This window comes from Somniosus microcephalus, chromosome 7 (assembly GCF_052327205.1).
Source record: "Somniosus microcephalus isolate GS21.2 chromosome 7, FLI_Smic_1.0, whole genome shotgun sequence".
Taxonomy (NCBI): Eukaryota; Metazoa; Chordata; class Chondrichthyes; order Squaliformes; family Somniosidae; genus Somniosus; species Somniosus microcephalus.
In genome coordinates this window covers 153,156,202-153,175,848 of record NC_140993.1, presented here as the reverse complement: position 1 = coordinate 153,175,848, position 19,647 = coordinate 153,156,202, and the positions used below count along the sequence as shown (strand labels likewise).

Below are 19,647 nucleotides of genomic sequence, written 5' to 3'. Positions count from 1 at the left end.
TCACAAGTGAGCATTAGCAGACGGTGAAGACAGGGACAACAGTGGAGAGTCCTCATCGGAGGTCGCAGGACACTCCTAGCTCTGCACAGCTGCAGGTAGATGCTGTGCCTCTGAGGCCATCCAGAAAGAGAGCGGTGCTGGAACTCCAGGAACAAGTGCAGGAGTCTCTGACAGGCTTTGCAACCATGGTAACTGCGAGTGTGCAGAGAATGGAGGAGTCCATCTCAAACATGAGCAATGCGGTGGTGCACTCAAAGGCGAATGTAGGTGCCACCATGGAAAGGATGGCAACCTCCATGGAGGACATAAATCGCCAGACTCAAATGAGCATGGTGACTCTTCCAAATAGATGGTCTGCTATGGAGGATAGATGGGCATCTATTGAGGAGAGAAACCAGAGGTACTTGGTGTGGTAAACCACTGTTTGTATTCCACTGTATACATGCCTGGACATGCCTCGGCTGACTCCTCCCACAAGTCCTAGTATAAAGGTGACTGCTCCCCAGCCCCCTTTGTATTCTGGACCGGTCGACCACTCGAGGCAGACCTTCATTCTTTTGTTAATAAAAGCCTTTAGTTACTCTCTTAACTCTCAGTCTTTTATGAGTAATTGATAGCGCATCAATTTTATTAACAAATTTTTATAATGGAGAAGATCCTCACACCAGCATGCCTGGACTTAGATCATCGGGAGGCGGACTCATCCACCAAGTTTACTCACTGGCTTAAGTGTTTCGAAAAATTCCTGACCACCTCCGCAGCAATCAAATCGGACGAGGACAAACTGGATGTCCTGACCTCCAAAGTGAACCACTGAGTGTACTCGGTCATCCAAGATGCGACCTCGTACGCAGACGCTATCAAGCTCCTCAAGGACCAGTACACGCGCCCAGTGAACGAAGTGTACGCCAGGCACCTTCTGGGGAGTCGTAAACAACAACCTGGGGAATCGACCGTGGAATACCTTCAGGCACTGTCTGTGCTTGGCCGGGCCTGTGGTTGTAAGGATGTAAAGGCCGCCGTGTACACAGAGGAACTTATCCGGGACGCTTTTGTAGCGGGCCACAGATCCAATTACACCCGACAGCGACTGTTGGAGCAGAGTGACCTCGACCTCAACAAGGCCTCTGAACTCGCACTATCACTGGATGCAGCCTACCGGGGCATGGATGCCTACTCCTCTGCACCGTGGACGCCGCGGGGAATGACAGCCTGGGACACGGTAGGACCGCCTCATAGCGCCGTGCCACCCCAGCCACACCCCAGCAACGGCCCAACTACCGCAGCAGTGTCCCAAGGCCAGACAGCAGTGCCCCAAGGCCAGAAATGCTACTTCTGTGGCCAGGTAAAACACCCCAGAGCGCGCTGCCCGGCGAAAAATGCGATCTGCTCGGGCTGCGGGAAGAAGGGATACTACGCTAACGTCTGCAGGGCCAAAGCCACCCTGAACCCCAGCAGCGCCGCGTGTGGGCCATGCGGGCCGCCATCTTGGGCCTCCCGGCCATGTGCGAACCACCGGTACAGCAGCCATTTTGGACGCCTCCAGCCACATGGGGATCATGGACGCCGCCATCCTGGACGACAGCCAGAACGCAGCAGGCCCCCAACACCGCCTCATCTGATACCCGCAGCGACACACCGACCCCTACGCTGGCATCCGTTACACTGGACCAAGCGAGACCGCACCAGCTGGCCAGCTCCACAATGGACATTAAGGTAAATGGCCACGATACAATCTGCCTTTTTGACTCTGGGAGCACGGAGAGCTTCATCCACCCCGACACGGTGCGGCGTTGCTCTCTCCCAGTCCTGCCTGCGCACCAGCGGATTTCTATGGCCTCCGAGTCCCAGTCGGCGGACATCGGCGGCTACTGCGTAGTGACACTCGTAGTAGACGGGACCGTGTACGATCATTTTAAACTTCTGGTCCTGCCTGACCTCTGCGCTGCCGTCCTGCTGGGGTTAGATTTTCAGTGCCACCTTAAAAGTGTTACGATGGCGTACGGTGGACCCCTACCCCCACTCACAGTCCGCAGCCAGCAGCTCCCAAATTGCCCGCCGCGCACCAGGTGCAACCTCTCCACACTCAGAGTCACCCCCCCCCCCGACTGTTTGCTAACCTCACCCCCGACTGTAAGCCCATTGCCACAAAGAGCAGGCGATACAGTGCCGGGGACAGGGTTTTCATTAAAACCGAAGTGGAGCGGCTCCTGAAGGAAGGGATTATTGAGGGCAGCACCAGCCCCTGGCGAGCCCAGGTTGTGGTTGTTAAGACCGGCGAGAAGCAGCGCCTGGTCATCGACTACAGCCAGACAATAAATCGCTACACCCTGCTGGACGCCTACCCACTCCCCCGCATAGCTGATATGGTCAACCAGATCGCGCAGTACCGCGTCTTCTCGACCATTGACCTGAAATCAGCGTACCACCAGCTCCCTATCCGCCCTGAGGACCGCCAGTATACTGCCTTTGAGGCAAACGGCCGCCTCTATCACTTCCTTAGGGTTCCCTTTGGCGTCACCAACGGGGTCTCCGTCTTCCAAAGGGAGATGGACCGGATGGTAAATCAAAATGCGTTGCAGGCCACTTTCCCATATCTGGACAATGTGACCATCTGCGGCCGTGACTTGCAGGACCATGACGCAAACCTCGAAAAATTCCTCCGCACCGCCCAACTCCTGAACCTGACATATAACAAGGAGAAGTGCATATTCCGCACAAACCGCCTCGCCATCCTTGGCTGTGTTGTGGAACACGGAGTCATCGGCCCCGACCCCGACCGGATGCGTCCCCTTATGGAACTCCCACTGCCCCACTGCCTCAAGGCCCTGAAGAGGTGCCTAGGGTTTTTCTCCTATTATGCCCAGTGGGTCCCCTACTATGCGGACAAGGCCCGTCCGCTGATCAAGTCCACCTCTTTTCCCTTGACGGCAGAGGCCCGCTTAGCCTTCCACCGTATCAAGGAAGACATTGCCAAAGCCACCATGCACGCAGTGGACGAATCCATCCCCTTCCAGGTGGAAAGCGACGCGTCCGACTTTGCCCTGGCCGCTACCCTCAATCAGGCGGGGAGACCCGTGGCCTTCTTTTCACGAACCCTCCAAGGCCCGGAGACCAGACACTCCGCTGTTGAGAAGGAGGCCCAGGCGATTGTGGAGGCTGTGCGTCATTGGAGGCACTACCTGGCCGGAAAACGATTTACCCTGCTCACTGACCAACGTTCAGTTGCTTTCATGTTTAACAACAAGCAGAGGGGCAAAATCAAAAATGACAAGATCTTGAGGTGGAGAATCGAACTTTCCACCTACAATTACGAGATCTTGTACCGGCCCGGGAAGCTCAATGAACCCCCGGATGCGCTATCGCGTGGCACCTGCGCCAGCGCGCAGATCGATAGACTGTGGGCCCTCCACAATGACCTCTGCCACCCGGGCGTCACCAGGTTCTTCCACTTCATCAAGGCCCGCAACCTGCCTTACTCTATTGAGGAGGTCAGGACCATGACCAGGAACTGCCAAGTCTGCGCTGAGTGCAAACCGCACTTTTATAGACCAGACAGGGCCCACCTGATAAAAGCCACTCGCCCCTTCGAGCGCCTGAGCATTGATTTTAAAGGGCCTCTCCCCTCCTCCGACCGCAATGTGTACTTCCTCAATATTATTGATGAGTACTCCCGTTTCCCGTTCGCCATCCCCTGCCCGGACATGACCAGTGCCACGGTCATTAAATGTCTGAACGACCTCTTCACCTTGTTCGGTTTCCCCAGCTATATCCATAGCGACCGGGGCTCATCGTTTATGAGCGACGAACTCCGTCAGTACCTGCTAACTAGGGGTATTGCCACAAGAAGGACCACCAGTTACAACCCCCGGGGGAACGGACAGGTGGAAAGAGAAAATGCGACAGTTTGGAAGGCCGCCCTGCTAGCCTTAAAGTCTAGGGGCCTTCCAACCTCCCGCTGGCAGGATGTGCTCCCCGATGCGCTCCACTCTATTCGGTCACTGCTCTGCACTGCCACTAACGGCACCCCTCATGAGAAAATGTTTGTCTTCCCAAGGAAGTCCACATCGGGGACATCGCTACCGCCATGGCTGACGTCCCCAGGGCCGGTCCTACTGAGAAGGCACGTGAGGACCCATAAAACGGACCCCCTGGTCGAGAGGGTCGACCTCCTCCATGCCAACCCCCAGTATGCTTACAGTGCATACCCGGACGGGCGGGAGGACACAGTCTCCATAAGAGACCTTGCACCCTCGGGGGCCGCAGTAACCCACTACTCACTACCACCCCCCCCCACGATCCGATATCCAGCCCCAGCAGCCGGCAGGCCTGGGCCCAGCGACCCGCTCGACACCTACGAGGACGACACGCCTGTGCCACAGCCTACGCGGGACTCGACGCCGGAAGCTCCACTACCCCTGCCGTCGCCACGCCGATCACAGCGGCAGACAAGACCTCCGGAGAGACTCCAATACACTAACTTTTAATACACTTCACCCCGCCGGACTCAATTTTAAACAAGGGGTGAATGTGGTAAACCACTGTTTGTATTCCACTGTGTACATGCCTGGACATGCCTCGGCTGACTCCTCCCACAAGTCCTAGTATAAAGGTGACTGCTCCCCAGCCCCCTTTGTATTCTGGACCGGTCGACCACTCGAGGCAGACCTTCATTCTTTTGTTAATAAAAGCCTTTAGTTACTCTCTTAACTCTCAGTCTTTTATGAGTAATTGATGGCGCATCACTTGGCTGTCCCCATTATGAGGACTGTCAGTACAGAGATGGGTTCTCATGGCCCCACTGATGTGCAACAAGGTGCTTTCCAGCTACTTGCTAGCAGTGAAGTGCGGATGACCCATGAGAGGCATATTGGTGGTCGACAATAAGGAAGTGTGGGCTCCTCTCGAAGCGCACACATTCCCATGCCACTGCGGAGCCCTTGGTCAGAGCCCCCGATTCCTCACCCAACTGAGGTGACCATCACAGCCCCTGCACAGCCACAGGAGGAGCAGACTGTTGCTGAGCCCTCCCAGGCTCCCAAACCCAGAGGACACCTGCCAAAGGCGTCAAAGCAGGCGCAGCACGGAAGTGAGCAAGGTGCCTCAACATCTGCTGAAACCACAGGGGAAGCACCACGTAGAAGCACGCGTAAGAGAAAGTTAACACACATATAGTCACAAGGTAGTCACTTGGGTGTTTTGATATAATACAAAGTGAAGATTTTCATCGTTATTTCAATTGTAATAAAGAGATGCGATGGCAAAGATTCAAAGAGTTGGCCTATGTGTTCTCAGAAATGTAAGTGTCACAGTGAGGGGTCAGGGAGCCTTTCATCTGTAATGATAGTGCTGAGAGTGATAGGATCCCACAGTTTATTGTATCGATGTTGTATGGTGTGTTAAGAAGGTCAGCCAGACACTCATTTCCATGTGCCAGCCACATGTGTTTGCTGCGTAAACTTACGCGAATCTGGCATGGATTTGTGCATCCCTTGCCTCACAGCCAGCAATGTGCTTGCGTGCTGGTGGAACTGGCACATGCACCTGCGCAAGGTCTTTCTCCTCCTCTGAGGAGGAGGCTGTGCACTGAGCCAGTTGCTCCTCAGGCAGCGGTAAGCCACGATGCCGTGCAATGTTGTGCAGGGCACAGCAGACCATGATGATTCTGGAGACTCAGCTGGTGAGTACTGTAGGGCTCCACCAGATCTGTCAAGGCATCTGAATTGCATTTTGAGCAAGCTGATGGTTTGCTCTATGATGCTTCTGGTGGAAATGTGGCTCACATTTTACCAGTCCTCAGCTTCATTTGATGGCTTCCTCATCAGTGTCATTAGCCACATCTTCAGGGGATAGCCCTTGTCTCCAAGTAGCCATCCGGAAAGTTGGGTTGGTGGATTGAACAGCTGAGGCACAGTCGACTGCCGCAGGATGAACGAGTCATGGCAACTGCCAGGGAACTTGGCGCAAACATGCATAATGTTCTTCCTGTGGTTACACACCAGCTGGACGTTAAGGGAGTGGAAGCCCTTGCGGTTGACAAATACAGCTGGGTTGTAATGGGGTGCCCTAATGGCCACATGTGTGCAGTCTACGATGTCCTGCACCCTTGGGAAGCCTGCCATATTTGCAAAGCCAACCACACGCGCGGTTATACTTGCTTCATCTGTGGAGAAGTGGATGTAATTGTGGACCTTTGCAAAGAGGGCATCAATAACCTGCATGATGCAGGCGTGTGTGGCTGACTGGGAGATGCTGCTGATGTCTGCTGGTGATCCCTGGAAGGAGCTCGAAGCAAAGAAGTTGAGTGCGGTGGTGACTTTGACAGCCACTGGTAAGGAGTCTCCACGCGCTCCTCTGGGCTCCAGGTGTTGGTGCAGCATTGCACAGATGTCAGCGACTACCTCTCGCGGAAGTCTCAGCCTCCTTTGGCACTGCTTCTCACTCATGTTGAGGAAGCTCATCCTCGGCCTGTAAACCCTGTGTTGGGGGTATCTCCTGCGGCGCGGAGCAGCCCTGTGCTGACACCTTCTGCCCTGTGCAGCATCAGGTGGCTGAGGAGACGGTTGGCGCTCCTGTTGTTGCTGCTGCTGTTGTGCCTGGTTCTGCTGCTGCCACGGCTGCTCTTCCTCCGATTCTGAGGACCAGGATGAGAGAGTATAAATGTTTCCCATTCCGCTGTATATATCTCAGTTGAGTAAGCGCTTAGTCAATGTGGGAAGAGGGCTTTCCAAGGAGGTCACAGTGCATATGGCTCTCAGCTTAAACACTTACAAGCTCAATGGACCTGCAAAAAGTGTTCCAACACCTCAAAACACAAAGCTCTGCCATCTGAAGGTCAGCCATTTTACAGGTCCGCTTTTATGCTGCAGGAGCAGCTGTCAAGTATTCAGCGAGTTGCTGATCCCGGCACAATCAGCTGGTGTGTTTGTCGCACGATGTGCAACACACTGAAAATGTAGTAAAATGGGAAGACTGCCTTAAGTGCCTCTCCCGTCGTTTGGTGTCGGGTCTGATCGGGACTCGCAGACCTGACACTTTGCAAAGTTGCATGGAGGCGGGATGGCACTTAAGGTTGTGAACCCGCCATCAATCATTTAGATTTTCATTACTGACCCTCCTCCAAACCCGCCCTCTGAGCGCCGGCAAAATCGTGGCCTTAGATTTTAGGTCCTACTTTTATGACTCATAACAACTCAGTCAGACTAACAGGAATTAAAATGAATTTGATTTGCACTGCACTAATATTGAACATTTCAGCCCTAGTATTCAGTGATAAAGATGTAAGCAGATATAAAAACTCTTTTAAGGTGCAGTTATAGCGCCAGCTTCACATCAGTACAAAGCCGTTTAGGATGCGCATCAAAGCAAAAGTGAGAGTATACTCAGAAGTCAGTGCCCAGTCAGGCTCTCGAGCACACTGAAGTAAGGAGGCTGTCACACTGGTTTGAATTTACAATATAACTTGAGAACACTGCATTGGACTTCCTGGGCACTCTATACAGTATATACTTTTCAATGTTTTTTAACATTAGGAAAAAGTGGTTGATCTCACCAACTTGCTCATAGCATTACCAATTAATTACCAGCAAGTGGTGCTCTGTGGATGCGTCCAAGGATACACACCCAGTAGTCCTTTATGGCTGACTTCAGTGTAACACCATCATTATTGGAGTGTCTATTGATACCACTGCGTCAGCCAATGAGTTGCACTGTATCAGCCAATGATTTTTAGGCAGGGCGGGATTCCGGCAGGACTTACAGCAGTGTATTTTACAGCAAACAAAGTCTATTTATTCAGTAAACTGCAAAGCAAACAAAGTTTATTTACAGAGTCTATTTACAAACAGTCCCTAAGACCTGCATAAAACAGAGCTCATGACCGAAACTGAAGCAACTTCTCCCACTAAAAGCAGGGTGATTTCGCTCGCAAAATGCGGTGAGTGGAGGATAGTTACATAATTACATAATAGTTACACAATGTCAGCCATGGCTCAGTTAGTAGCACTCTTGCCTGTGAGTCAGAGGGTTGTGGTGTTCAAGTCCCACTCCAGGGATTTGAGCACAAAAATCTAGGCTGACACTCAGTGCAGTACTGAGGGAGTGCTGCACTGTCAGAGGTGCTGTCTTTTGGATGAGACATTAAACTGAGGCCCCGTCTGCCCTCTCAGGTGGATGTAAAAGATCCTATGGCACTATTTCGAAGAAGAGCAGGGGAGTTATCCCCGGTGTCCTGGCCAATATTTATCCCTCAATCAACAGCACTAAAACAGATTATCTGGTCATTATCACATTGCTGTTTCTGGGAGCTTGCTGCACACAAATTAGCTGCTGTGTTTCCTACATTACAGCAGTGACTACACTTCATTGGTTGTAAAGCACTTTGGGATGTCCAGTGGTCGTGAAAGGTGCTACAGGAAACTTTGTGCTATCCGGAGTTGAGCTATCCGGCAATCTGGAGCCACCGGCAAAAATCAGCAGCCGTTTTTTATTCTTTTTGTTTGTTTTATTTGCTTTGTTTGAACAGTCAAGCTGTGCAAGGTCTGTAGCTATAGCAACAGCTTCATATACAGAGCTTGCAGGCCACACCCGAGTGTTTAGAAGCTGTTGCTAAGCAACAGTGTTTGTTGTCAAATACGGAGATAAGAATCTCCGTATCTCGCAACATTAACTCTGGAGAGTACGGCAGTTTTGAGGCAACGGCAGCAGCTCGGTCCCGTGGGTGCCGGATAGCACAAAGTTTCCTGTATATAAATGCAAGTCTTTCTTTCTGATACAAATTATATGCGTAAAATCAATCTCATTCACTTACAGCAGTGCGGTGTCCAGGCGTGATTGACGGGGGAATTAACCAAACCTCTCCATTCTGGCCGGGAATAGTGGTGTCACTATATACAGCCCACAATTATATGCAATCAGCAGTAGAACTCCGGTCTGCCATATGTGCATCACACGCCAGAGACACTACTCTGAGACTTATAGGTGCAGTATGACTGCAGCCTTAGAGACTGGAGACTGTACCTAGTAGAAGTATCAGAAAAATCTTCTCTGCATATTGAGGAAATTCATATAAATTTAGGAAATTCCAATTTAGTATTTTTGGGCAATAAAAACTCCAATAGATGATTCATAATTTAAACAAAAATTAATGTTGTTAAGTCTCCACTTCAGCAAAACAATCTGCTAAAGCATCTGCAGCTTTCATGTTTATGATTGAATAGTAGCACTTTAACAGAGTCACGTGTTGATACTCTTAGCTGGCTTCTTTTACAGCATTTCTACAGAAGTCATGTTTAAGACGACACAATGAGCAGAAAGTGCCTTACTTGCTACTAGTGGTTCTTCATCATACTGTCGTAAATAGAACGTGACCTTTTCCAAGTCAGACAAGGCAACCAGAGTGTCTTCCAACATAGCCTGCTCATCCATCTAGAAGACATCAGCAAACAGAAAAAAATCAGAGGCTCAACTGGGGGTTGGACAGAGTTGGATACCTACTTAATGTAGCACAACTCAAAAAGTATTTACATGAATTACAGTAGCACTACTTGTGATGCAGTACCTTAAGTGACAGATTTTTTGATCAAATATACTGGGACATTTGTAAAAAGTCAATACAAATCATAAGGTACTGATATTAAGATAAGAAATATTCTTAATGACTGCAATATCCCATTGATGTAAGCAATGAGAAAGCATAGAGCCATCAAACAGTTTAAAACAGGAATATATGTTGTAATTGTTTGTAACAGATTAGAAAATGTAAAAGACCTCAGAATTATCTTCAATCTCAGTCTTCATCTGCCGCTAGCTGCCCTAAAGTGTTTTAGTTCTTTGTTCCATTTGTTGTTGTCTCAGTGAGTAAATTATGAGAACCAATTATCTTGTCTGCTGGTTTCCTAAGGCACTCCCACCATTTAGGGCAAACAAACCTTGTTTTGGAGAGTTCTATGATATATCATTGATGGGGAACGTTATGGTGGCTGAGCAGAAGCAGCTCCAAGGAAATTCCAGTACTTTATATTAAGCTTCTGCTACTGTTGTTCTGCCTCAGCTATTACATAATTACTGTAGCTATTTGTTAAATAACTATTTTGTTCTGCCATGCAAATCTATCTAAATAAGAGTCATTCTTAGCATCCCTGTTATATTGCCCAAGATTCATTGCGACAAAATAAACAAAGGGCTCAATTTTGCCAGGCCCGAGGAGGCAGGTTTGGAGGCGTGTGAGGTGGTAAAATTGCAAAAAATGGTGAGCGGTCCCGATTCGGCTTCCAAGCAATTTTCCCACAGGCGTGTTTTCTGACTTTGTTTCCATCCCGGATAGGCCCTTAAGGCCCTTAATAACCACTTAATTGCCTCAATTATCCCATTTTGAGAGGCCTTTCCAATTTTAAGACATTTCCCCCATCCTACACGCCTCCTCTGGAATACACCAGGTAATCCTGGGGGCCTCACAATTAGACTGCTTACTAACAGCTGCAGCTCCACCATTACAAAGGAGTTTTCATCGATGATCATTTGCAGGTGGCAGAACTTTGTTGTCTCAGGTCTGGGTGAACTTTTAGCAGGCCTACTCATTGTTGTGGAAATTTGGAGCCTGACACCCATCTCCAGTGTGACCTCCTGGGAAACACCTCTCGTCACCTTGACTGAGCGCTTCCTCAACTGAGGCATATACCAGAAGCATGGCGACCATTTAATTCCTTTCCTCCTGGACATCAGATTCGGACAAAGACCAGCCGCGGCAGCAGCAGAACAATGAGCAACAGCAGCACCAACAGCAGGAGCATCAACAGGAGCGCCAAGCTGCTAGTCACCCACCTGAAGCTGCACAGGCCAGAAGGTGCCAACGCGTGACAACATTGCTTCCCGGGATGCAAGGGATGCACTCATCATGGCCAGATTTGGTTAGCCTGCACAATCAAACACGTTTGTCTCGCACCTTCTTACCACAGCATCCATAATGGACAACAACCTGCAGATTCCCACTCTGACAACCATACTGACAATTGCAAGCCGCCCTAAGCCCTCAATGTGAAAGTCCCATTTGTGAAATGACACAGGCCACAACTTCAACAGTTTGCAATGAAATCTGTTTATAATACAATGACAATGATGGCTGGTCCAAATACAAAACATCACAGCACCCAAGTGACTACCCTTGTGACTAATTGTGCTTTATCTTCCTCTTACGCGTGCTCCTACGTGGTGCTTTCCCTGTGGCTTCAACAGATGTGGAAGCCCCTTGCTCACTTTCTTGCTGCTCCTGTCTCGACACCTTTGGCGGCCGTCCTCTGGGGTGGCGAACCTGTACGGGCTTGCCAACACTCTGCTGCTCCTGCGGCTGTGCAGGGGCTGAGACGCCCATCTCAGTTGGGTGAGAACTCTGGTGGGGCTCTGACCGAGGGCTCTGCAGTGGCATGGTTGTGTGAGCGCTTGGAGAGGAGCCCCCACTTCCTTGTTGTCTGCCACCAACATCCCTCTCATGGGTCAGCCCCACTTCAGAGCTAGCAAGTCGTTTGACAGCACCTTGCTGCACTTCAGGGGGGGCCATGAGGACTTGTTTCTGCACTGGAAGTCCTACTCCAGAGGACTTCCATGAAGGTCTGGTTTGTATGCTCAATACATCGCTCCTCAAGCGATATCATTCTATTTTGAACAATTACCATGTTTTCCATACCCTGACGACTAAGCTCCTCCATGGCCGTAGCCATCCTCTCCTCTACCGTAGCCATCCTCTCCTCTTCGGTAGCCAGCCTTACCACGGAGTTAGCCATCTTTTCCACGGAGGTTGCCATCCTTTTCACGGTGATGCGTTCATGCGCCAATGCCTCCACAAAGGCTCTGCTCATGTTCGCGATGGACTCCTCCATTGGCTCCACACTCGCAGCGACCCTAGAGACAAAACATGCTAGAGACTCCTGCACCTGTTCCTGGAGTTCCAGCACCGCTCTCCTTCTGGATGGACCTGGAGGCACAGGGTCGACATGCAGCTGAGCCGAGCTGGCAGAGTACTGCGCCCTCCGACGAGGACTCTCCACTGTTGACCCTGTCTCCACCATCTGCTGATGCTCACTTGTGAGCTGTGATACACCAGGTGCCAACACTACTCTATCTCGTGAAGGTTCCACCAAGGTGTGAGTGCTGGGTGCGCTGAATTCTGCTTACGCTGCGCCCTCAGAGGTTGCAGCTTCCTCTGAGGAGTCTGGAAGCTCAGGCTCTTCCTCCTGGACAGTGGGGACGGGGGTTTTCGATGGTCTTGTGGGGGAGTAAAGGAAAGAGTTAGAGATGTGAGGTCAAGGTTACATGAACATTGAATAGTGCAGATGATCATAAGTCAATCTGTTAGAGCATCAGGTTCATTATCAGTGACTCATGCAATGTCAATGAGAGAGATGCCAAACTATTCTGTCACCAGCTTGCTGTGATGCGCCCGTCTGTCCGTCCCCCACTTGGTTATCGTCCTCGATCCCAGCGATTTCCAGGGCTACTGAGGGTGGCTCTCCTCCTGTCATGGCTCTTTCCCTCTTATTGTGCGCTCTCTTTTCCTGCAATGAGGGATGTTCTGGACCGATGGACATTTTTACATGCAATAGCACCCTCTGGTGGTGGTTATTGTGTTAACAGTTTGTAAGCTGGAAAGGTCATCTGTTCCTTTCTTCCTGTGTGAGGTCATTTGACCTTTGTTCCTTTCTTCCTGTGTGAGGTCATTTGACCTTTGTTCCTTTCTTCCTGTGTGAGGTCATTTGACCTTCTTACCTTTCTTCCTGTTGACCCCAGGAAGCAGTTTTACCAGGAAGAACCTGACTTGAGTAATGGAGAATTTGCTATGAGAGGTTCCACTTACAATCTAATGTAATCTGACTTCATATGTTAGGCCAAACACAATATCTGTGAGTATCTTTAGTTCTTAGCATAATAGCAATGTCGTCAGAGTAATATTTTGATAATACTATGTTTATAAAAGGTTAATATTTAATAGTTACAGAAGTTAGTTCAAATGTTAGTTAGTTATACAATTAGTCCATTCTACTGTTGTAAATATGTTTATATCTTGTGTAATATCGAATGTGTAGTACTCAGTTTATGTACAAAACATACTTTGTCTTTGTTTACAGTTTCACAAATTTGTTCAAGTAAAAGCTTCAAAACAGCAAACAGCTTCAGAAAGAATTATTTTGAATGAGTGTTTAACTTGCTGGATAGCTAGATAGGAGCATGTCTAGCGCGGCCAGTACAGTGAAAAGATAGCAATACGGCTAGCTGTGAAGAGCGGAGCATGAGGAACCCAGAGTAAGCCTTAACCTCGTAGAGCACATCTACCTCACATCAACATGTCAGAAGATAATAGCGAAAATGCTTTGCAGCAAGTAGAAGACCTTAAACAGGCAGACGAAACTGTAGAACGTGACAATCGGTCTATAAGCACCGGTTACTACAGGTCGCAAGTTGGCTCACGGTCATCGGGTGGTTCTAGAGTAAGCATAGCCCTCGCCAGAGCACGGGCTAAACTAGGAGCAGCTCAAGCCAGAGCTGCGCATACGGACAGTGAAATAGAAATAAAAGTAAGTCAGGCCCGTCTCCAAGCTGAACCCCAAGCAGAACAGGCCCGGCTCCAAGCAGAACAGGCCCGGCTCCAAGTAGAACAGGCCCGACTCCAAGCTGAATTCCAAGCGGAACAGGCCCGACACCAAGCGGAACAGGCCTGACACCAAGTGGAACGCCAGGCTGAACAGGCCCGTCTCCGAGCCACATTAGAGGCTCTGCAGCAACAAAAAGAGATAGATGCTGCATTAGCCGAGACACAAGTATTCGAGGCAATTTTGGAGGGAGCTGATCCCGAGACAGCTTACAAACCTTTAATTCCCGTTCCATGGCAGAGCCCACGACTGCGCACCATAGATTACGTGAGCGACCATGCCGACATACAGTTTACAGGAGAAAGGGATGGAGGTCCGCACATCTCTACAGACGCAAACACTTCGTATAACATGCCACAAGTTGCCAACCAAGGTCAAAGCAGACGGCGTGCCTCAAGCCGCAGAGTCTCCGCCAGCAGAACAGAAGACACGGTGCAAAGGAATAGGACGCCGAATAGAGAAAGTCGGAGGCAAATCCCCTCTCGGTCCCTTGAGACCCCCAACAGAGCCCCCAGCCAAGGCAACCCTGGCACAGGTCCCAGTACCTACGACCTCACCAAATACCTTGCACGCACCCAGCTGGTGACTTCGGGGTTAACCAAGTTCAATGACAGGCCAAAGAATTATCGGGCTTGGAAGTCCTGCTTCCACGATGCCACATCGGGCTTAGACCTGTCGGCAGGAGAAGAGCGCGGCCTCCTTATCAAAGAAGCCAAAGCCAGGAATGACCCCAGCTTCAACTTCTTCTCCTCCCACCCAGCACTTGCCAGAAGAGACAAGTTCGACAGACATGGAAAGACACCAATATCTGTCCACAGAATGCAAGTGTCCTCAACTGAGCACACAAAGACTCAGAAGAAACCTGAGGACATGAGCAAACAATGCCCTATCCACAACAAGCCCCAGCCTTTAAAGAAGTGCAGAGGCTTCAGGGAGATGTCCCTGGAAGATCGGAAACAATATCTTAAAGAGAACTCTATATGTTTCAGGTGCTGCTCGTCCATGAGCCATCTCGCCAAGAACTGCAAGGTGGATGCAAAATGCACAGAAGGCAAAAGTGATCGGCACGTTTCAGCACTAGAGTCATAGAGTCATAGAGTCATAGAGTAATACAGCACAGATAGAGGCCCTTCGGCCCATCGTGTCCATGCCGGCCATCAAGCCCTGTCTAATCTAATCCCATATTCCAGCATTTGGCCCGTAGCCTTGTATGCTATGGCATTTCAAATGCTCATCCAAATGCTTCTTAAATGTTGTGAGGGTTTCTGCCTCCACAACCCTTTCAGGCAGTGAGTTCCAGACTCCAACCACCCTCTGGGTGAAAAAGTTCTTTCTCAAATCCCCTCTAAACCTCCCTCCCTTTACCTTGAATCTATGCCCCCTAGTTATTGACCCCTCTACTAAGGGGAAAAGCTCCTCAGCATCCATCCTATCTATGCCCCTCACAATTTTGTACACCTCAATCATGTCCCCCCTCAGCCTCCTCTGCTCCAAGGAAAACAAACCCAATCTGCCCAGTCTCTCTTCATAGCTGAAGCGCTCCAGCCCTGGTAACATCCTGGTGAACCTCCTCTGCACCCTCTCTAACGCGATCACATCTTTCCTGTAGTGTGGCGACCAGAACTGCACACAGTATTCCAGCTGTGGCCTAACCAGTGTTTTATACAGCTCCATCATAACCTCCTTGCTCTTATATTCTATGCCTCGGCTAATGAAGGCAAGTATCCCATATGCCTTTTTTACCACCTTATCCACCTGTTCCGCCGCCTTCAGGGATCTGTGTACCTGCACACCCAGATCCCTCTGACCCTCCGTCTTGCCTAGGGTCTTACCATTCATTGTGTATTCCCTTGCCTTGTTAGACCCCCCAAAGTGCATCACCTCGCACTTTTCCGGGTTAAATTCCATTTGCCACTGTTCCGCCCATCTGACCAACCCATCTATATCGTTCTGCAGACTGAGGCTACCCTCCTCGCTATTTACCACCCTACCAATTTTAGTATCATCCGCGAATTTACTGATCATACCCTTTACATTCATATCCAAGTCATTAATGTAGACCACAAACAGCAAGGGACCCAGCACCGATCCCTGTGGTACCCCACTGGCCACAGGTTTCCAGTCACAAAAACAACCTTCGACCATCACCCTCTGCCTTCTGCCACTAAGCCAGTTTTGTATCCAATGTGCCAAGGCACCCTGGATTCCATGGGCTCTTACCTTCTTGACCAGTCTCCTGTGCGGGACTTTATCGAAGGCCTTACTGAAATCCATGTATACCACACCCAGGCCCAGCTCCTTCGAAGTCAGAGACGCCTCCTCCCGCATCAGAGCACGGCGGGGAGAGAGAGGGAGCTGCTGGTCCAGAGATTACATCCAGGTGCACCGAGGTGTGTGGAGAAGGAGTGAGCGCAAGAGCATGCTCCAAGATATGCCTCGTTAATGTGTACCCTGTAGGACGTCGCACACTAGAGAACAAGCCATCTCAGGTGAGCACACTCAAGACTTCCATCTTGGAGAATGGTCGTACAAGCTACCTTACCCCATGCAGTAAACAGATCCGCATGGTGTTTGACTCCAGTGCACCATATCAGGGCATCTCTCTCAACGACGTACTCCTCACAGGGCCTGATCTTAACAACAGCCTCTTGGGAGTGCTCATGAGATTCAGGAAAGAGCCCGTCGCCATCACTGCCGATATCCAGCACATGTTTCATTGCCTCGTGGTGAGAGAAGACCACAGAGACTTCCTCCGCTTCCTGTGGTATCGGGAATAGAGACATTGTGGACTACAGAATGCGTGTCCATGTCTTTGGGAATAGCCCATCCCCTGCTGTCGCCATATACGGACTAAGGAGGGCTGCCAAGGAAGAAGACGACGACTTTGGCAGTGATGTGAGAGGGTTCATCGAACGAGAGTTCTTCGTCGACGATGCACTGAAGTCATTCCCGACCAAAGCAGAGGCCACCAGTACCCTCGGACGAGCCCAGGAACTACTTGCACTATCCAACCTCAGGCTGCATAAGATAGCCTCTAACAGACCATCAGTGATGGAGGCATTCCCCCTGGAAGATCGTGCTAAGGACGTCAAGGACCTAGACCTCTTCACTGATGACCTCCCCCTGCAGCGTAGCCTAGGGGTGTCATGGAACATAGCAACAGACACGTTCACGTTCCAAGTCCTAGATGCCAAGAAACCCTTCACACGTAGAGGAGTGCTCTCTACAGTCAACAGCCTATACGACCCTCTCGGCTTCTTAGCCCCTGTCACCATACAAGGCAGGCTGCTCCTCAGGGAACTCTCCACACGCGCTGAAGAGTGGGATTCACCTCTCCCTGAAGAGATGGAAGCAGAGTGGGACAGATGGAGAGAGTCACTCCGAGACTTACAGGAGATCCGAATACCTCGCTGCTATTCGTCTTTCTCTCCCTTACATGCCCAATTCAAAGAGCTTTGTGTCTTTGCAGACGCATCCGCTAAGGCCATTGCAAGTGTGGCTTATCTGAAGGTCACCACTCAAGAAGGACAAAGCAAAATCGGCTTCGTCTTTGATAGAGGCAAGTTGGCGCCCCAGCCAGACCTCACCATACCCAGATTGGAACTGTGCATAGCAGAACGCAACCTACCCCCTCACAGCAGTCTACGGAAGCTGCATCCTATCATCGACACCGACGGACCGTCTCCGAGGTGGTTCTTCTTTTGTCGCCAGAGGACTCCAGTGACAAGTAGAGTTCAGACTATGTGGAGTCGTTAATGACCCCAGACGGGGAGTGTTCTGGACCGATGGACATTTTTACATGCAATAGCACCCTCTGGTGGCGGTTATTGTGTTAACAGTTTGTAAGCTGGAAAGGTCATCTGTTCCTTTCTTCCTGTGTGAGGTCATTTGACCTTTGTTCCTTTCTTCTTGTGTGAGGTCATTTGACCTTTGTTCCTTTCTTCCTGTGTGAGGTCATTTGACCTTTGTTCCTTTCTTCCTGTTGACCCCAGGAAGCAGTTTTACCAGGAAGAACCTGACTTGAGTAATGGAGAATTTGCTATGAGAGGTTCCACTTACAATCTAATGTAATCTGACTTCATATGTTAGGCCAAATGCAATATCTGTGAGTATCTTTAGTTCTTAGCATAATAGCAATGTTGTCAGAGTAATATTTTGATAATACTATGTTTATAAAAGGTTAATATTTAATAGTTACAGAAGTTAGTTCAAATGTTAGTTAGTTATACAATTAGTCCATTCTACTGTTGTAAATATGTTTATATCTTGTGTAATATCGAATGTGTAGTACTCAATTTATGTACAAAACATACTTTGTCTTTGTTTAAAGTTTCACAAATTTGTTCAAGTAAAAGCTTCAAAACAGCAAACGGCTTCAGGAAGAATTATTTTGAATGAGTGTTTAACTTGCTGGATAGCTAGATAGGAGCACGTCTAGCGCGGCCAGTACAAGGGACACAAGTGGAGTTTGAGCGAGAAGGAGGGAGTGAGTGTAGAGAATCCATAGCATAGATGCTTAGAAGGATACAAAGGACCCTCCCTGTGTGTTGTAAGTTGTTGTTGTCATTGCATCACTTTGATAGGGAGTGTGAGGGCTGCATGGTCGAATAGTTAAGTGAATGTGACCATAGAGAGAGAGGGAATGGGTAAGGGTGCAGGGATGTAAGTGTCAAGTGGGATGTGGAGGAAGAGGTTGGCAAAGCAGAGTGCTGGTGAGGAGAGGCGATGGGGATCAGATTGAGGGAGATGGGAAAGTCATACTCACTTTTCCTGTGCGGAGAAGGTCATGAAACCTCTTCCTGCATTGCAGCCAGGTTCTGCAGCTCATCGATATGGAGTTCACCTCCTCGGCCACTTCCAGCCACACAGCTTTTGTCTGCTGGGGTGGCTTTTTTCTCCCTGAGGAAGGGAACAGCACCTCCTTATTACATCTGGCTCCCTCCACCAGAGCTTGGAGGGAGGGCTCATCAAACCGAGGTGCACACTTTTGTTTGATCATGGACATTGTCGGGAAATCAACTCCTTCATACAATTTGCAAAGCGTTTGCAGTCTCCAGAAAAAGCAAGGCTGCTTGCAGGCCTTAAATCCAGCAGCATTAATGACGTCATCAGAGGCGACTTTCTGTATGAAAAGACTCATTGGGCCAGTGGTTCCCACACGCAGGAAATCAATTGCCCAATTAGGGGAAAATCCCACTTTTTCAACACTTCACTTAGGAGTCGGGGTTCTAACATGATTTCCACCTGACACACCCCAGCCCACTCACACTGGCAAAATCCAGCCCATTGTGTTGTCTGTCAACCATTTCCACATTTGCTGCTCACCCATGCCAAGTCTTCACACAACCTTCCAACTTTTTCATTGCATCTTATGCATATCATACATCAGTCGGGCACAGCCTCAAGATAAAATGTATAATTGAAAACCTTGCCACAGTCACATCTTCCCAAGGGTTATACTTCTCAAGTAATTGTAAAACAATCAAGCTGTATGATATATAGTCACTTACAGACACCCAGGTTAGTGTGCAGGTTGTGCATGTTAACGTGTGCAAGCAATCCCTGCAATTCCAGTATCTTAAGACTACGTTCTGCTTTTATTAAATAGCGCAATGAGGGCACAATCCAACATGGAGGAAAGCCTTTGTATTCAAGTGTAGCTAGCAAAAGCATATCTCCTCTGACAAGTGGTTCTGGTCGGATCTATGGACTCACATACTTGGCTAACAGTAGGTTGATGCAGCCCACCTCAGGTACAAGCAGACCGCCCTTGATCATTTCTCTGGAACTCCTCCTTGTCAGAGCTTTATGAGAACAAGAGGAATTCCAAAAGGAATGCCCATCCTAGTAATGCGGGCGGTTACAAATCACAATGAAATTACCTTGAATAGTAAGTGGCGTAAAGCTAAAAATTAGACTGATGGGATGAAAGTCTCCTCTGTTTGCTAACTGATGTAGAAAGACTACTGAGCACTTGGTTTGAGTATAAAACAAGGCTTTAATCAAC

At 49.5% G+C, this 19,647-nt stretch overlaps 1 protein-coding gene across 8 annotated transcripts in view; it reads right to left on the bottom strand.

The window, feature by feature from the left end:
* Positions 1–19,647, bottom strand: part of prex2 (phosphatidylinositol-3,4,5-trisphosphate-dependent Rac exchange factor 2) — a 943,088-nt gene that overhangs the window by 252,358 nt on the left and 671,083 nt on the right. For 6 of the 8 annotated variants that reach the window (XM_085993112.1, XM_085993115.1, XM_085993113.1 and 3 more), the window contains one exon: positions 9,324–9,426. The exons of 1 other annotated variant lie outside the window; for it this stretch is intronic. In XM_085993112.1, coding sequence (XP_085849238.1) covers positions 9,324–9,426 — 103 coding nt within the window. Of the gene's footprint in view, positions 1–7,545; positions 7,803–9,323; positions 9,427–19,647 lie in introns of those variants that run through there. One more of the 8 variants, XM_085993118.1, reaches the window with a different exon arrangement.